The 18804-nt window shown below is 46.7% G+C and overlaps 1 protein-coding gene across 1 annotated transcript; it reads right to left on the bottom strand.

The window, feature by feature from the left end:
* Positions 1-228: 228 nt before the first annotated feature.
* Positions 229-15043, bottom strand: PNLIPRP1 (pancreatic lipase related protein 1). The gene is made up of 13 exons (XM_032608520.1): positions 15036-15043; positions 14532-14580; positions 13834-13988; positions 13230-13355; positions 11438-11572; positions 10521-10629; positions 8884-9003; positions 8657-8776; positions 7050-7168; positions 6008-6137; positions 4010-4118; positions 3070-3237; positions 229-346 (listed from the first exon to the last, which is right to left on the bottom strand). Exons 2-13 carry the CDS (start codon positions 14578-14580, stop codon positions 283-285), a joined length of 1404 nt encoding a protein of 467 aa, XP_032464411.1. The 5' UTR covers positions 15036-15043; the 3' UTR covers positions 229-282.
* Between the last annotated feature and the right edge of the window lie 3761 nt (positions 15044-18804).

Below are 18804 nucleotides of genomic sequence, written 5' to 3'. Positions count from 1 at the left end.
GCTGGGGCCCCAGCTCCACTCTCTAGTGCTGCTGTCTGCCGCCGCGCCTCGGGTGAGGAGAAGACAGTGGGCACGAGGACCAGGGAAACTGGGGGGAACGGGGTTGGTAACTGGAGGTCAAGGGCAGGAAACCCCAATATACGGAAATGGGCAGGGCATTAAAATAGTCAATTCCCAAATGTCCCTCTGGGGGCAGCTGACACCAGCGACAGATGCTGTGAGCAGATAGATGCATGTACGGATTTTATTAGCATTACACGGTGGCTGCATCGCACCCGGAGTTTAACAGGGCAGGAGACTGAGCAAGACGTCTTCTCTCACGGTTTCTTCACTACAGAAACTGTATCTGTGGAGAGAAAGGAATCTTTCTAAGTGCTGGGCGTTCTTACCTGGCAAAGGTAATTACTGATTTACAATTCAAAACGATGAGGGCTGCACTAGGGTGGTAGCTTCAAAAAGTTCCTGGAGGGCAGATTGCCTGGGGCCTTCCAGGGGGAGGGGCTGGCTGGACCCCAGGACAAGGTCAGGGGTCGCTCAGAAGTGGTCCCTTGTCTCTGGGTCCTCTGGCAGCTGGGACTGTGGGCACCCTGGGGCAGCGACTGGACCTCTCACGGCTCTCCTTCTCCACAGTACATGTGGGCCCCCCACAAACCCAGCAGAGGGGTTTACAGATGGGCTCACTCTTGCCCCAGCCATTCTGGGGACCCGATTCAGCCTACAGCAGCTCAAGAAAACACAGCAGCTACAGTAGATTGAGCTCTCACTAGCTGTCGACAACCACACTAGCTGATCCACTCACGCAGTGCGCACTTCGTCCTCACCACACAAGTGTGAGGAGGTATCGTTAAGAGTCCGACATCACAGGAGAGGAAACTGAGGCACAGAGGGCTCTCAGTTGATACGTAGAAGAACCAAGATGCAAACACAGGTCAAGCTGACGTTGTGGCCTACGTTTTCTGTGTGGTCAGCTTCAAACCTTTCTTGACCTTGCCTTCTAAACCTGGAGTCAGGGGCCTGGCTCTCCCCTTGGGCTGCCCCCTGCTGCCTTCCAGCCATGATACGGGGCTGGTTACTCGGCAATGGAGTCTTTATTTGTAGAAGAGGGCTTAGCTCCCTCCCATGACTGGTGAGAATCCCAAGTCAATAATGTAGCATCTCACGACAATAAATATAAAAAAGCTTTATAATTAATTTAAAGACAATGCAGATGTAAGTGGTGTGGTTACAGCTCTTCTAGGAAACATGGGATTCTCTCACCACCTGTGAAGTCTGAAGCTTCATCCTCTCTCCTCACCTTCACTGGCCCCTTCCCACTTTCTCTTTGTACCTCATTTGTCTTTCCTGGAAGCCCTAACCCTAACCTCCAATCGAATTCCTGTCCTCTGCACCGGAGCCCCGCCCTCAGCAGCCTGGCCTCCCTGTGCCCCTCACATACCTCTCCCCGTCCCTCTGCCCGTCTCCCCAGCCCCCTCTTCGGGCCCCTCACGGGGAGCTCTTAGTCTGTCATTTGACCTTTCCAATGAGCCGTAAGTCCATTTTTCTCAACAGCTATACTGTAAACTCCTCAGGAGCAGGCTCTGTCTTTGCATCCTCCCCGCCAGGCATACCTGGTACTTACTAAAGTCAGAGGGGAAGGAAGGAGGATGGTGTGTGGGGAGAGAGAAATAAAGGGGGGAAACTACATTTTCCTTTTGATACCATGTCACTGGAGGAATTCTTGTCAGCAGGTAGGACTTGAAACCCCAATGAGATGACTAAAAAAATTTGAGACGGATATGAGAGGAGGTTGGACCAAACTCTTAATTTTCTTTAGTCTCCCACTTATTATAATTTTTTAAAATGTTACTTATTAGCTGTTTTCCTAACAGCAAAATATTTGAATAAGTTGACGAATTCAGTATTTTGACTCCCCAAACTATTATAGTTCGTGACGCTCTGTCTTCCTATATTTAAAAATTTTGAGGTCCACCATCTAGCTTCTCTTAGATCGATTCCCTCCAGAGTCGGCGGGCGGGGAAGCTGCCCTCAGGTCGTCGGAGGGTTGAGGTGACAGCTGATGTATCTAGAGGGTGCAACGCCCTGGGTGATTTGGTCTCCTACTTTTTTTTCCTTTCTTGAATCCACCTGTGAACAAGGCATCTCCTTGGGAATGCCTCTTATTTTAAACATTCCAATGAGACCACCTTCTTCTGACATGATTTCAGCTACATCCCAGGATCCAGGAAACAGGTCCACTTCCTAATGGGACCTGGGTCACTGACCTTAGAGTCCCAGTGTCCTCCGATGGCTGAGAGGAGGCCTCAGCTGCACCCCCAGCCTGCACAGGGCTCCCCACTGGCCTCCTCGACACTGTATTTTCAGAGAGAGGACCTTCTTGCTCCGCGGACGCCCTGCCTGGGCCAGCCCCTCGGTCCTCCCGTCACAGAGACGGGGTGGACCCCACAGGGCTCATCCAGCTGGTGAGACTGCTGTGAGGCCTGCCAACCCACCCCCTGCCCGCCCCCTGCCCGGGGGTGTGACATTCCCTGGGGCCTGAGTTTAGTGACCCCACCTAACCTCCAAACCTCAATCAGTGACCAAGAGCCCAGGATCTTCTTCTCGCCAAGCGGCACGGGGGTGTCCTGCTGGCCAGACCTGGGGTCTGAGCTTTGGTCATTACCCCCACCGCCCCGCAGACGCCACAGCCAGGGATGCCACGGGCCAGGATGAGGATTCTGTAAGTGTTGCCACCTCAGCCCTCTCGCCTCATCTCAAATTTTACATCTTTTGCTAAAACTGATTTCCTTTTCCTTCTATTATCCTGAACTTTCATTGATCTTCCCCTCTTTAACTTGTAGCCAACTCTCTAACTGATACTTATAACTTTATACCCTTCAGAAATTATTTCTTATCTCTCTTTCTTATTTTTCCTCCTTGGTTTTCATCGAAGGCAGGGCTGTATCATCTGTGCCTGCCACAGACGGTGTTGAGAACACTGGCTGAACCTCAGCTGACTTTCTGGGGTGAGTTTCCATGACAAATGCAAGTCTCTACAAACATCCTTAGGCACAAGCCAGCAAAGACACATACTCCGTCTTGTTCTCTCCCTTCTGCACGGTGATCTTGGCTGCACCCACTTTGGGGAGGGTTGGGTTTACCACGTTGTTGTTCCAAAGAAACTTGACTTTCTCAATTGTTCCGACGTCAATATCCGCGTCAAACTCATTGGAGTGGGTGGAGCCTGGTGTGATAATCCCCCTTGAAACAGAGAAATAGAAACGTTCCCATTCACTGAAACAAGTTCTAATGACCATACAAGTCCCTGCCTCTCTTTTCTACTCTAGATTAACTAGATGATTTTTTTTCCAAATTAATTCTCAAATAAAGGTTAGAGAAATGAAAAAGTCAGCTGTATGCCAGCAGCCTCAAATAAAGGTTAGAGAAATGAAAAAGTCAGCTGTATGCCAGCAGCCTCAAACTACTATTTATTTTATTTTATTTTCGGCCACATCATGCAGCATGTGGATCTTGGTTCCCTGACCAAGGATCGAACCCGTGGCCCCCTGAAGTAGAAGTACAGAGTCCTAACCACTGGACCACCAGGGAAGTCCCTTAAACTACTATTTAACTATTATTTCCTCAAACGTAAGTTAATTTACCTTCAAAACTTTCCTGTAGAAAACTATATAATTCCTTCATATCATTTTTTTCTGGTAGAATTATTTGTACAATAGCAAGTTATCCACTAGTTTAACACAACAAACACGTGTGACTGGGCTAATCAGAAAATATGATATCTGGGCTAACGTTAGATTTATCTTAAAAAATCTGATCTATTGAGAGAGAAAGAATAAAATGCCTGGATTTATAATAGAGAAAAGAACACGTGTTAGCAAAAATCTGAAGTTAACTTCAGTACCTAAAGTAAATAATTTAGAATCCATTGATAAAGAGACAACAAGTATGTCAGTGCACGGATGTGAAGGCCGTGTGTATCAAGTGAGAGGTGGTATCAAAAAAGGAAATTTACTTGAAGACATTGTATTGGTGAGTGTTTCCCTTATTTCCAAACAAAGCAACTTTGATTTGACCAGTGGCTCTTCTTCCAGACAGTGTTATAGAAACTCCGTATCTCCAGCCTGCACAGGACATAGAAAAGAGTTTTTGTTCATGCTCAAAATAATTGACAGAAATCTCAGGTTCTTGTCGCATCCCTTACACTGAGGCATCGAAGTAGAAGTTCTACATGTTAACCTACGACTCAAACTAGGCCTTAAGGAGAAACACGTATCTGGCAGTGGACCCCTGTAGACTTGCCCGCCCAGTAAAGGGGTCACTAGCCACATGTGGCTGCTTAAATTTAAACCCAAATTAAATAAAACAAAAATCAATTCCTCGCTTTCCCTAGCCACCCTTTAAGTGCTGAATTGCCACATGTGGCTACTGATTACTGCATTGGACAACACAGAGCATCTCCATCATGGCAGAAAGTTCTGTTGGACAGCTCTGTTCTCGAAGGACAGTACTATGAGTTAAGGTGGAAAGAGAAGGAACAAGGGCTGGTCCCCACATTTGGAAAGGTAGTTCAGGGGTGCAGTCCTGGGAGCCTCAAGGGCAGGGTCTGTGTCTTCCCTCTGCCTCTCCAGGGCCCTGGGCAGTCTCCAACACAGTGGTCATCCAGATTTATGCCTGAAGGGCTGTCTTGGTGCCCAGGAGCACACACGCATACACAGGAACCTATACACGCTTGACCACACACTCATGCGCACATAAACACACACACACACATATACACACGCACACGCATTCATACACACCACATACTCACATACACATTCACACATATGTATGCAAAGGCACAGACACATCCTTTGCCTGACTCCTACTTGTCCTTTACATCCTCAGAGGTGTTTTCCCTGCCCCTTCCTCTGACCAGGGCCAGGTCCACTGTCCCACCATGTCACAGCAGCAAGCCTTCGAGCCAACACACTTGTAGCTGCTGGCTCAGTTTCAGTTTTCTCTGCCGGGTTATAAATTGCATGCCAGGGTGTCTTGTTCATCCCTGCACCACCCCACATCTAGCATAGCCTGTGGCCCATAAATAAATGTTAGCTGAGGAACGAATATCTGGTTTTGAATGTTTAAGTTTAAAATATTGGCAAGTATTTTGTGCATCACTACATCAGAGGAAGGATTGATTAACCAACGCCTTTTAAAAAAATATGTAAACAGTGATGGAAATGTTCTATATCTTGATTTTGGAGATGGTTACATGACTTTTTATTTACCAAAACTCAGAGTTATACACTACAAAGGGTGACTTTGGCTGTATATAAATTATACCTCAATAAACCTGACTTAAAAAACTATATGAGACTTGTATATATTTATGTATTTATATCAACACAGTCTCTTTTTTACAGTACAGTATCTTAGGGAACTGTCATAAGGCAGGTTGGCACAAAGAGGCTGAAACATGCCTGACTCTCCCCTATGTCCTAGCCCATTCAGCAGAATTTTGAGAGGAATTACCCCTTTCTGATCCCCTCCAACCCTCCACCAGAGAGGCACCCCCATCAACGGGCATGAGGGACACATGGACAGAAGGCTGGAAATTGAGGACATTGGAGTTGGGCTTCTTAAGTGGGCTAGATAAGCAAAGAGTTGGTACCAAATAAATTTTGAATGGATAGGACAGGTGCGGATGACACGATTTTTAAAATGCATAGGACAAGGAACTGTGGGGTGGTGAAAATTCTGAGAAGATGGCCACAGAGACAGGTAAATTGCTATTATCCCATTAATTATGCTGTTTGTGTCCACTCATTTCATGCCATAGAAATAAAATGAAAGTAAAGCAGACCCTTTCTAAATCCTTGGTTGAGTCTTAAATGGGGTGGTTTGGGTGGATGTGTCCTTTTACTAAGATGAAATGTACCCACAAATATTTCAGGTTAGAGGCCACCCCTTTACATAAAACAGAAAGGAAACCTCTTTTACTTGGGTGGGAAATCACAGCGCAACTTACGAGCAAATTTGCTGGAATCTCCTGTGTTCAGGAAGAATTTCTGCTGCTCCTCACGTGTCTTGCCAGCAAATCTATCAGCATAGTGGCCCATCTGCGGGCACCCTTCATCTGGACAGGGGAAGCACTTGTTCTAATGAGAAAGATGGATCCGGCTGTAAGGTGTGAATTTGTCTTTTTATGATCCACACGTCTGGGGAGCAATTTTCCTATAGTCTCAGTTTCCTCTTTCATAACTGGAAAGAGATTGGAATAGATGGTCTCTAAACTAACTTCATCCAGGATGTAGTACCCAAGCCTGATGCACATCACATTAGAACTATTTGGGGAGCTTCAGAAAATATTGATGCCTGGGCCCCAGGTTAGATCAAATACGCCTTCCATCGAGTGGTATGCTGGTGAGTGACTAACAGGCAACTCTGGGACAAAAAGTCCTGCAGAGTTTACCGATTTCTGTGGTATTCTGTGCCTGTGGCCAAGTTCAGGCTATCAACATGATGTCATTGAATGTGGGGTCGGGAATAGATGTTCACACCGGCTCTAGTGAGCCCGCATAGGCAGGCTCCGGGGTATCGTTTCGTGCATCTCTCTCCTTGTTGCCGGCTGCACACGGCACAAACTCCCAGCCCAGTGTGTAGAACCCCAGCATCCACCTTTCCTTCTCTCTGGCATGTAGATTCTTCTCTCCCACATTCCATACTTGCTCCGCCCCTGTCAGAAATGTGCACACTTTCCCCTCCTTCTAAACTCTATGATTTTCCAGCCAGATTCTAACTTTGCCCCTGCAGGAAGCCTTCCTAGATCATTGAATTCACTGCTCGACTCTCCGATTTCCCAGAATCTTCCGCTCCCACATGACTCTTCTAGAATTTTAGCTACCTCCTGCCTAAAGCTTTTTTCCCCCTCCACTCTACAGGACCGTGAACTCTGACATGCGGTGCAAAACAAGTAGGGGATGCTCAGACCCTGGTGAGAGAGTACTGCAGATCCCAACGCAGCAGGACAACAGCCCCACCTTGGGACTCAAGGTGGCATAATAGCTTACAGACTCAAAGTCCTTGTAGGAAGCGCAGGGGTACGCAGCGAACCCATCGGGATTGAGGATGCTCTCCGAGTAATACTTGTAGCTTCTCAGGTGATTGCAAGCCACAAAGTCCCGGGTTCCTGGGTAAGCAAAGAAGGAAGTCTGCACAGGTGGTCAGGACCCCATGACAACTTCTCTGCCTCTCTCTCCAAGTGGGATGGTTCCAAAGTGGGACCATATTTTCAGAAATTGAAAATTAGTCCAAAATCCAGCCACAAAATGACAGTTAACATATAAAGGCTGCTTTCTGTGTGCCGGGCAATGTTCTGAGCACTTTACATGTATTGTCCCTGTAAGCTTCACCTTTCCTCAGAGGTGGGTAACATACCATCCCTAATTACAGAAAGACATACAGGCTACAGCCTCAGATTTCAGATTTCAGCTAGGAAGTGGTGGAGCTGGGATTTAAACCCAAGCCCATCTGGTGCTTGAGCCCAGGCCTCTAACCTCTGTTCCATTCTGTGTCCCAGGCACCAGGCTGGAGGTCCTCGAAGACACAACCGGATGTGACTTGACCTCCTAGGCACGACCAAACCCGGGCAAGGACATTGTCATGCCATGTTTAGGTGAACAAAAAGGAAGGTCAAGTAGCTTTAGGTGGCTTTATGTGAGCATGCCTTTCACTCTCATGCCTTGTTCCTTCTTAGAACCTTCCTTGGCTCCTATAAATTCCTGCCAAGTGGCAGATGTCCCAGCACGCATTCCACACCTGGCCTGAACTTGCTTGGCCGTTACTGATGGGGAGTCTAGGCTACTCTATCCGTGCAAAGCCTCCTAAAGCTGTGAAAGACAAACACATAGGTCCTCATCCTTAATAGTTGCTTTGATGGTGTCCATACTTGCCAAGCCTTACGCTCACATTCAATAAAAGTCTTTACTCATTTGAGTTAAACCTGTGTGGTGCCAAATGTTGAGTCTGGCTGAAAATCTCACCTGTTCATTGCCATTTTGACCTTATTAGATACAGAGTCAGAGCTGTATCTGAAAGATGCCCTTTATCCCAGGTGTGCTGATCAATGATAAAGAATAGCCACCTTGAGTAGCACAGTCTCTGCTCTAACCTTCCTTACCCGTGATTGCTTCTTATTCTTTCCCCAACATAGCGGAGTGGTGACTCTCATGTGAATGGATTTGCCGTGGACATGATTGGGAATTTTGTCTATGGAGCTGTCTATGGAGTGGAAGCCAGTTACATAAGCTTGAGCCATATCACTGACTCCCAAGGGACAATTGGCAGAAAAATTCTCTTAGATTCAGGATATTTACTTTTATGGTATTTCCTTCCTTTATTGGGTAGCTATCAACTGATTGTTGGAGTTACAGCTTTAAGCAATGGTTTTGTAATTCTTTGTTGCTTGTTCACTCCAGGGCACCACACAATGTATAAAGAAGTAAATCAGCAGAGCTGAGATATAACAGATGATACGTGGCTACATTTTTAAGAAATAAGGTCCAGAAGGGGAGATTGTATATTTTCAAAGAGCAGTGTGTTTTCGTTGTTAAGATTTGCTGTGGGAGTGGCGTTGCTCCCCCAGGGAAGTGATGTCCCCACTCTGCTCTGGCTTTACCTGCCCAGATGCCATCTATGTCCACGATCTGTGACAGGGCATTCTTCTTGCATCCGGGCATTTCCTCTCCTCCGTTTGGGAAGAAATCAAGGTGACCCACCAGTTGTTTCATTCCAAAGCCTGAAATGTTTAGAACAGCAATGAGCTTTTCATAATGCAGGGCTCTCATTAAAAGCACATGCTCTCACAATCGCACGTGATTGCAGCTGGAACGTGGAGGGGCTCACCCATGAATGGGATCAGGGGAGCTGCATCCGTGTGGATCACATCAACAAAGTCAGCGTCGGAGGGATCGAGTCGGACCTCTTCAGGAGTACCCTCGAAACTTGCTTCTACAGGATCCAACCCTAAAAGAGATGGTCAGTGTTGCACACAATAGGCCTGGCTATAGGTGCCAGCAGGATTGAGGTTGTACGGTTGCCCAGGCTGTGCGCTACCTAACTCAAGGGATGCCATACCCTGGAGTTGTGCAGTGCCATGGCCGGGGTATTGAGTACGGAGACATTGAATCTCAGTCATGCTCATTACATTCCAGTGGAGTGGATAGAGAAGGGCAGGTGAGCAAAGACATTTAGATTTTGTTTAGGCAAGGGTTTTTCTCCACATCAGATTCTCCCACTTACTTGTATATCTTTCTCCTTCAACGTTCTCTTTCTCTTCCCAAGTTTGAAGGAAAAAGGGGCGAAATAGTATGGTATCACAATTCAAAACACAAATTCTGGGACTTGGGTACCTTGCTCCAAATCCCTACTCGGCTATTTTTTGAGCAAGTTGTATGACCTTGGATGAATCACTTGACTTCTTCTACACTTCAGTGTCCCCTTTTATAAAAGGGGGTGATAATAGAGCTATAAGATTAAATGAGATAATACATGTAGCATTTAGCACAGTGCCTGGCACATCATTATGGGTGTATAAGTAAATATTTAGAATTATATCTCTTATATCTCTGTTGTTTCGTTCCAAAGCCTGAAATGTTTAGAACGGCTATGAGCTTTTCGTAATGCAGGGCTCTCATTAAAAGCACGTGCTCTATATTTCCTTCTTGACAGGACTCCTAGATTTAACAATTGTTTTTGAAGGTTTCATCAGAGCAGATGAAAAGGCACGAACATAATTGTCTGTTGAAAATAAAAGGGAACGTTCTTATAAAGGTAGAGACTTGAACCAAAAGACAGCAGAACCAGGATTGAATGTCAGTCCTACCACTGATTAGTTGTGTGACCTTGGGCAAGTCATTTGCTTCCCTCAGCCTTTTTCTTTAGTTCTGAGGATTAAATGAGAAAACGTAAAGCACTTTGCACAGTATTTGGGATAAGCAGGCACTTAATCTATGCTTACTATAATTATTATATTAGCATTATAATGACTATATTGATATATTTTGTGGTTATAATTTAAAGGCTTTGCTTGGGTTAAAAGGATGCTTTTGGTGTGATGGTGTCTGGGTTTCTTCTACCAATGAAGGCAGTGGAAGCAAAATTTTTGTGTTCTATTCTGCCCTTGATTTCAGAGAAGGGGGAAAGGAATGACATTATGGACTTGTCTTAATTATGTTTGCTCACGTTCATGCTAGCCTTACTCTGCATTTTCCTGGGTGTTCAGTCCTGCTGAGAGACCCACATCACCAGAAAATGGATGGGGACAGAGGCGGGGGAAGCAAAGAGAACAAAGACACCACTTCCCCTGCCACAAAGATAGGCTTCTGGGGGGGCTTCCTAAAATGCTCTGTGCAGACTCTAACCGGCTCTGCCACAGCCAAGGGGATGGACTCTTTGGGCCCAGCTCCAAGCTAGGCTGCAGTCTTGTATACGTTCTGGGGCTACTGGGGACCAAACCTTGGGCCCCAGCCCTCAAGTCTTACCTGTAATCCTGCCCAGGCCTGGAGTCTTTCTCCCTGCCTCTCCTGCCACGTGGGCCCCCAGGCTGTGGCCGATGAGGTGGACTTGGGAAGGTAAGTAACTGTAGCTCGACTGGAGAGGGAAGATTGTCTTTTCAGGACATTTCCATGCTGTGGTTTTTGCAAACCTAATGCCGGTACTCCTCTGCTGAAAACCTGCCACTGCCCGTAAGATCAAGCCCAGCCCTTTACGAAAGCCTCAGAGCTCTTCTGACTCAACACCTGTTTTTCTAGACTCTTTTCTAGCTAGACCCTTAGTGGAACTCTCAGGCCCTCAGATATGTCGTAGTCTCTCACCTCTGGGTCTGGTTTAGCCTCCTCTTCCTGTTGTCATGTCTCCCCAACCACGAGTCAGTCCAGTTCACAACACAGCTCAGCCATTAGCTCTCAACATAGACGTCTCTTCCTGAGAGACATCCTTAATCACCGACCCCCGCTCCCCAGACTGGATTAGCTGCCCCCTGACCCCCACACACGTTCCTATAAAGCCTGTCGCCACCCTTCCCCCTCCCCACATCAGAACCCTGATCACACTCAGTGGTCCCTGTAAGCTCCCCCAGGGCTTTCTCTTTACTCCCTAGCAGAGCTCCTGACAATGTGCCCCCAAATATTGGATGAACAAACGAATGACACAAATTCAAAGTATTCACACCTGTTGGTCTCAGAGATGTTCACCCAGAAGTACTCATTTATTATAGGTGTACAGCGCCTTGAGCACAAACACCATAGGTTTTGATTTGAGGTGAGTTTTAGAAGTAAGACTCCAATAGAAATATCAATTCTTTCTATTTCCTCTTTAAACATGTAACCCTCAGCTGTGTCTTTACCCAAAAGAGACCGGTGGGTGCCGTGTGTCCCCTCGCAGCCCGGCCACCACTCACCTTGAGCATGGCCAGCATCTGGGCCACCTGGGCGCCCACCACACGCGCGTTGTTGGCAGCCTGCGTGTAGGTGGTCTGGGAGCCTCTTTTCCAGTCCACGCAGATGCAGTTCACCTTCTCCACCTTGAACATGTTCTGGTGTTGGAGAGACACCAGGGGGTTATCGTGGGGGCTCATGAAACTGCTTCCAACCAGAGCTCAGAAATGGACGCCGAGAGTTACCACTGGCTGTCCTTCTGTCTCTTCCTAGCTGGGGCACTGGGATGAACTCGACTTTGTTAGGAATCCCGTTGCCGATAGGAGTTATCCCTCAGGGCAAAAGCTACAAGAAAGGCAAATCGATTCCCTCTCTAGTTCGTAGACTAATTAAAAGCTGACCACTCTCTGGTTTTCTTCAACCAGATTCAATCAGGTTGATTCAATAAGGTGGCTGAAACCAGGGCATCATTCAAAGAATCCTATTTCGAAAAGAAAAGGTCTCAAGTGCATTCTCTGGCAGCCAGGGTCTAAATGACTTTGTGGATTTGACTGCTAGGGGTCCTTTCAGCCTCTTGGCAAAGGCTGGGCTTGCTTCACCCCAGGCTGCTGGGTATTTACGAAGTTTTAAGATGGGAGGGAAGTGTCACTATTTTTGCAGTCAGGACAGCACAGTATTTCATGGAGGAAACACACTAAAGATATTTTAAAAAGAGAATTGGCACTGATTTAAAAGATATTGAAGAATTCTGAAAGGGAAACTTCTTCTTGGATGACAAAGGAACTGATATATCCTTAGAAGTTCTGCCGGGCAGGACGTATGACCAGCTGGAGTCTAAAATGTTACTATAAATTTAAAATCCACCCAGAATCTTTTCACATATATGATATTAATATGTGTGATCACACACACACGGATACCAAACACCATTTTCTCAGGACTTTTATTTTTAAAGCAGCCCTGAGGAATCTCTTACAAACCTGGAGAATTTGGGATATAAGCTATATCTTACAGTTTATACATGAAGATACTTATTAATGATGGGACAGAAGCGATACCAAGAGTTAAATGGCTGGTACAACCAAGGTCAAATGCAGAATGATTTTAATTTTCAGGGTTTGTAACTTTTCCTGTTGACATTTTAAGTCGGAGGGTGGAAGACAGGCTGCTAGGGTAAATTCTTAGGTGTCAGAAAAACGTACTGAATCAGTGAACACAAGAAAAGAAGGGATGATGGTATATCATGTGTATTTGTGTGTGCATGTCTCTGCACATGTGTTTTTGTGTGTATGTGTATGTGAACGTGTGTTTGTTATTCTGTTGTCTATCGTTCTGAGCAAAAGATGCTCTATTACAGTGGGTTTGGCATTTTCTATTCTGCCATTTGGGGCACCAGTCAGTCGAAGCTCTCCGTATCTCAAATAAATGGTCATAGCACACATCTCTGACTCTCAGGGAAGTGGGAAAGACTTGAACAGAAAGAACATAGTCCTGCTTTTATAGGAACACAAAGTAGCCTCACTGAAATGGAAGCAGACAATATTTAGGCTTCTTTTAACCAGAAATGAGAGGACAGAAGTGTTTGTTCACGCCTCAGATGCCATTGCTTCAGGCTACAGATGTAGTCTAGAAACTTGGAAGGGGATTCTTATTTTGGTGAAGAGGCATTTTTATTGCATAAAGGTACCTCGATACATCAGGATTTCCTGTTCCGAACTCACTAATTGAGATTGCGTAAAGGGAGGTGGAGACATTAGTGGGAAGCAGTGGCAGCTGCCCGCAGCGCAGGCCACAGGGGTTAGAACCAGGCCCTACCTTGCACATGTCCACCAGCCAGCTCTCATCTCCCTTGCCTATGAAGCCGTGGATGATGAACCGGGTCTTCCTGTCTGTTTGGAAATTGGATGCCTCAATCGTTGATGGATCAGAGGGAATAAGAATCTGTGACAAACACAGAAGGGTTCCGTGTTTTTGCAGCCCAGCCACTTTAGCCTGTCTCTTTCTTCCCCATCTCTGCCTGTTCCAATGCACAACCTTTCAAAGTTTAGCAAAAAGCCACCTCTTTCAGGAAGCCCACCCTGACCTCTCTTGCCCTGCTCTACCTTCCCAAGTCAGGAATCACTACCTCTACTGGGTCTGGATTGTGGTTCATGGTCTTACACCTTCCATAGGTTCTTCCATAAGCTCTTTGCCCAACACCAGAATCACATAAATAGCTAGAGGTTCTGACAAATGTGAACCATTCGCTCATTCAAGCCAGCTTTTTTATCGGAGACCTACTCTGTCCAGGTCTGGCTAGGCCTGGGGGCAGCTGGCGGGACCGGGTAGAGGCAGAGGGTACAGAGGTAAGAACTCCTGGTCCCCCAGTGGGCACAGCCCCTCACCAGTTACAACAATGTTAAAATGGCAGAGGTCTCACTTGAAAGTTGTTTGGGTTCTCGTTGGTGTAGAGCAGGAAGCGAGTCCCGATGTTCTCAGGGCTCCAGGGGAGAACTTTCAGGGGCCTGATGGTGGTCCCAGCCCAGGGCTCAGAGTCAGAGAAGCACCCAATAGAATCATAGCAAATTTCCTTTCCTGTAAGAGAAAAGATGACCCTGCTCAGGGGTTAGCTCCCAAGGCTGGCCTGGTTGCTCCCCTGCTTGGGGACAGGCTGAAGACCATGCAGACACTTGCCTCTGTCCCATTGACTCTCTCCTTGCCCCCTCTCCCCCCGTGCCCACCTTCTGATCAGGGAACAGTCTCACTTAATCCCACAGAGACCTCTCTTCTTCGAACCACCATAAAAACTTAAAAGTCCTGTGTTCCCTGCCTAGATCTTCCGATAGTTTTATTTGACTAATGTGATAATGGGCACTGGTAAGTCAATATGGTAACCCAGGCAGGTGTCTAATGCTTTATCTGGAAGAGTCTGGCCTCAGGCCTCCTGGACATGAAGGCAGGTTGGTGGGGAGATGCTCTGAGATGGACTCACACAAACTGCAGCCCCACCCACGTCTCTGTGGAAGCTTGGAGCTGTCTGCAGCCGCTGGAAGCCCTGCCGTGGCTGAAGCTTTCTCTGGCCAGTGCCGAGATGATGGGTTTATGCCCTTCCCAAGGGGCAGGTGGGATGTGTTTTACCTTTGGCTGCTCCCAGCAGGAAAAGAGTGAGTGTCCAGATGCTCACCATCTACAATAAATTCAGATATTTGGCCTCACCAAAAGCATGACCAGAGCAGTGAGCAGACTCCAGAATGCAAGGCTCGGGCTTCCCTGGTGGCACAGTGGTTGAGAGTCTGCCTGCTAATGCAGGGGACACGGGTTCAAGCCCTGGTCTGGGAGGATCCCACATGCCGCGGAGCAACTAGGGCCGTGAACCACAACTACTGAGCCTGCGCGTCTGGAGCCTGTGCTCCACAACAATAGAGGCCGCGATAGTGAGAGGCCCGCACACCGCGATGAAGAGTGGCCCCCGCTTGCCACAACTAGAGAAAGCCCTCGCACAGAAACGAAGACCCAACACAGCCAAAAGTAGATAAATAAATAAATAAAAATTTAAAAAAGTAACCGTACCATTTAAAAAAAAAAAAAGAATGCAAGGCTCTTTGCCCCACCTCCCTCCTTCACAGCTGGTGGGAGACTTACCCTGTTGGATGTTCTAGGCCTTCCTTCCCTCTGGATCAAGTGCCCGGGCTGTTTTCTTATATTCAAGCCTTATCAATTGGACACTGCTTCGAGGAAACAGCAGGTGATTATAGAACATACTGTGTGCACTTAATAGTTTAATCTGCCCAAATACACAAAACAAGGTTAATAATAGAGGCCAAATCTTCCCACAAGTCTGGGAAGATGAAAGAATGCTTGATTAAAAGGAGGTGAAAGGTCTCTAACTTTGCGCCTATGTACATGTGCCTGTAACTATGAGCTGAGTGGGCCCCACTTTCCAATGTTTTATTTTATCACCTAGTACAAGTCCCGCTGAGGACACTGCAGCAAACTCTAATCGTGGAGGGCTGTGTTTCTCACTTAGAATGGCCGGAAATGCCCTTGCAAATCGCTGATAGTGAAAGGAAGTGTCTAAGAAAACCTCCTCTTTCTTTTTGTCTGTCCGTCTGTCTATCTCTGTCTCTGGCAGTCTAGTAATACTTGAGCACATGAGAGTCAACGGCCCCCATAATAGCCTCTGACCACAATCTCCCACTAACTAGTGTTCCAGTTACCTATTGCTATGGGATGAACCAACCCCAAATGTAAGGGTTTAAAACAATAACAATTATTTTCCTGCTATAATTTGGAATAGCTGGGTTCAGGAGCCCATAAAAGCCCATGTCACCAGACCACGTAATGTCTGTCGAGTTTCCTCAGACTGTCCAAAGTTTGCACACCTGTCCTACAAGACTCTTCCCTCTGAGGCTGTCATGAATTACCCTCTGACCCAAGCATCTGTGAGCAGCTTGTCTGGTTCACACAACAAGCAGATAAGCCTTCACATGGCAAATGCCATTGGTGCCCTACCCTGCCCCCAAGTTAAATATGCCTCCGTGTCAAAGTTCACTCTGCTCCTGAATAATCAGGACACTGGGGTCCAGGCTGGAGGGCCCTTCTATGAAGAAAATGGAAAAGACTTGCCCTAGAGTCATAAGGAATAGCAGACAACAGTTAGTGAGGCTTAGTATGTGCAGTCAGAGTACTTTCCATGTATTACCTAATTTAAAGTCTTACAACAACCCCAGGAGGTAGGTACCATTACTTGCCTCCCTTTACAGATGTGGAAACAGAGGGACAGGTCTTTCATTGCCTATAAAGTCACACAGCTAATGAGTGATGAGATGGGATTTGAATCCAGAGTGAAATAAGGAGCTGCTGAATATCAGTTGTTCTGAGCAAGTTATCAACAAGGTTTGTTGAGTGTCAATCCACTGCAAAGAATAGGGGAACTACTTACATAGAATAAGTTGAAATAGAAAATAAATTTCCCCCTTCTCCAGACTTGAGCCATCTGGTTGACCTAAGTGATGAGGTATTCAAGCTTTGGAAGTCTGTTCATATGGTCCAGGCAGGTGCTGGAGCACTTGACAAAGACCATGGAGAAGACAAAGGCATTTATGCTTTCCTTTGACGTTGCAGTGCTGACACAGGACGAGATTTGTGATAATCTAACAGTGGGTAAAATAGGAAATTTGGCTGATAGGAGATGTCAGATGACTCTGTCTGCCTCCTGGACCTCTTCTCTTCCTGCTGTCCACTTGACCCTCCCCACATGACCACAGTGGCCTCCGTCAAACGTGCCAAGTTCTTTTCTACTTCAGGGCCTTTGCACTTACCATTCCGGCGGCCTGAAACTCTCTTCCTTAGACCTCCATTGGGCTGGCTCCTTCTTGTCATTCAATGATTAGTTTAAATGTCACCTCTTCAGCGAGGCCACCCCTGGCCACCTTTGAAGCCCCTCCACTGCCAGCCTCCCACCCGATCCCTAGCACCTTATTTGTTTCCTTCACATCACTTTGTCACAAGTTATAATTACCTCTCTTGTTTTTCTATCTATTTGCAATCTTCCTTTTCCCACCTAGAATGCAATTCCATGTGGACACAGACCTCATTTACTTTGGCCACTGGTGTGCCCTCCACCTTCTAGAACCTGACACTGAAGTGGTTATAAATTAATGAAAGAAAGAATGTACATATGAATAGAGTTCATAGATATTTTATCCTTATTCTCTGAGTGGATTTCAGTCCTGGGAATGGTGAGAGGGCACAGTTCTAAGGAGGAGAAAAGAAGATGCTGTTCTTCAGAGAAGCAAGAATATAAACATCTGATTAGATTTAGGAGAAACAATCATCACATGATCTGTCACAGGTTCCCCAAAGGTCAGGCGCCCATGCCTACTTCCCCCTCAGCTCACCTCACTGCCAAGTTCATCTGTGGGTTCCACGCTCACCCCTGCAGAGCAGTTCAATGGTTGAAACTGCCTTAAGGTGATCAGAGCTCATGTGGCGTCCTCTGGGCAGGAAAGGAAGGTTTAATCTCCAACAGCCACTCGTGTGGGGTGGTCAGAGCAAGTGTGGGCTCCAGACACTCAGGGGAGAGGCATGGGCATTTAGGGCTTAGTTTTTCTTTCTTCCTTTTTTTTTTTTTAAATAAATTTATTTATTTATTTTTATTTTTGGCTGTGTTGGGTGTTCGTTTCTGTGAGAGGGCTTTCTCTAGTTGTGGCGAGTGGGGGCCACTCTTCATTGCGGTGTGCAGGCTTCTCACTGCCATGGCCTCACAGGCTGCAGACGTGCAGGCTCAGTAGTTGTGGCCCAGTTGCTCTATGTGGGATCTTCCCAGACCAGGGCTCGAACCCATGTCCCCTGCATTGGCAGGCAGATTCTCAACCACTGCGCCACCAGGGAAGCCCAGGGCTTAGTTTTTCTTTCTTAAAAAAAATTCTTTCACTCATGTTTGTAAATAGGTAATATATGCCTCTCTACATCTGATACAATACGAAGTTAAAAATGATGCTTCACCACTCCTTGTGTGTCCTTCCAAGATATTCTATCCACTATGAGTATATACATTATATTTTATTTAAAAACATACAAAATATAAATGATTAACAAATCCTATACATTATTTTGCAAACTGATTTTTTAAAATTAATTAATTATTTTATTTTTGACTGTGTTGGGTCTTCATTGCTGTGCACGGGCTTTCTCTAGTTGCGACGAGCAGGGGCTACTCTTCATTGCGGTGCGTGGGATTCTCATTGAGGTGACTTCTCTTGTGGTGGAGCAGGGGCTCTAGGCGCACGGGGATTCAGTAGTTGTGGCACGTGGCCTCAGTAGTTGTGGCTCACGGGCTCTAGAGCACAGGCTCAGTAGTTGTGGCACATGGGCTTAGTTGCTCCGTGGCATGTGGGATCTTCCCAGGCCAGGGATTGAACCCGTGTCCCTTGCGTTGGCAGGTGGATTCTTGACCACTGCGCCACCAAGGAAGCACTTGCAAACTGATTTTGAAAATTAATTATATGTCTTGAAAACCATTTATCAGTGCACACAGATGTGTTCCAGTCTTTTGACCCACTGCACAGTATTCTGATATTTGGATATTCACTATCAGTCCTCTACTGATGACTATTTGGTTGTTTCCAATCTTTTACTATTAAAAAGGATGCCTTACTGAATATTCTTTTCTTTTTCTTTTTTTTGCGGTACGCGGGCCTCTCACTGTTGTGGCCTCTCCCGCTGCAGAGCACAGGCTCCAGACGCGCAGGCTCAGCAGCCGTGGCCCACAAGCCCAGCCGCTCCGCGGCATGCGGGATCTTCCCGGACCGGGGCACGAACCCGTGTCCCCTGCATTGGCAGGCGGACTCCCAACCACTGCGCCACCAGGGAAGCCCCCTGAATATTCTTATACATTTGTCTTCTGGAT

This window comes from Phocoena sinus, chromosome 16 (assembly GCF_008692025.1).
Source record: "Phocoena sinus isolate mPhoSin1 chromosome 16, mPhoSin1.pri, whole genome shotgun sequence".
Lineage (NCBI taxonomy): Eukaryota > Metazoa > Chordata > Mammalia > Artiodactyla > Phocoenidae > Phocoena > Phocoena sinus.
This window is presented reverse-complemented; position numbering and strand designations above follow the sequence as displayed.

What these genes read in the sequence shown, in the direction of transcription:
- PNLIPRP1 (XM_032608520.1), bottom strand. Translation starts at nt 14,580, where the DNA reads ATGGTGAGCATCTGGACACTCACTCTTTTCCTGCTGGGAGCAGCCAAA. An exon ending in AGATGCTGGCCATGCTCAAG is followed by an intron (nt 10,630 to 11,437) that starts GTGAGTGGTGGC and finishes TTCCCTCTCCAG; the next exon opens with TCGAGCTACAGTTACTTACC. An exon ending in AGATTCCAGCAAATTTGCTC is followed by an intron (nt 4,119 to 6,007) that starts GTAAGTTGCGCT and finishes TGTCCTGTGCAG; the next exon opens with GCTGGAGATACGGAGTTTCT.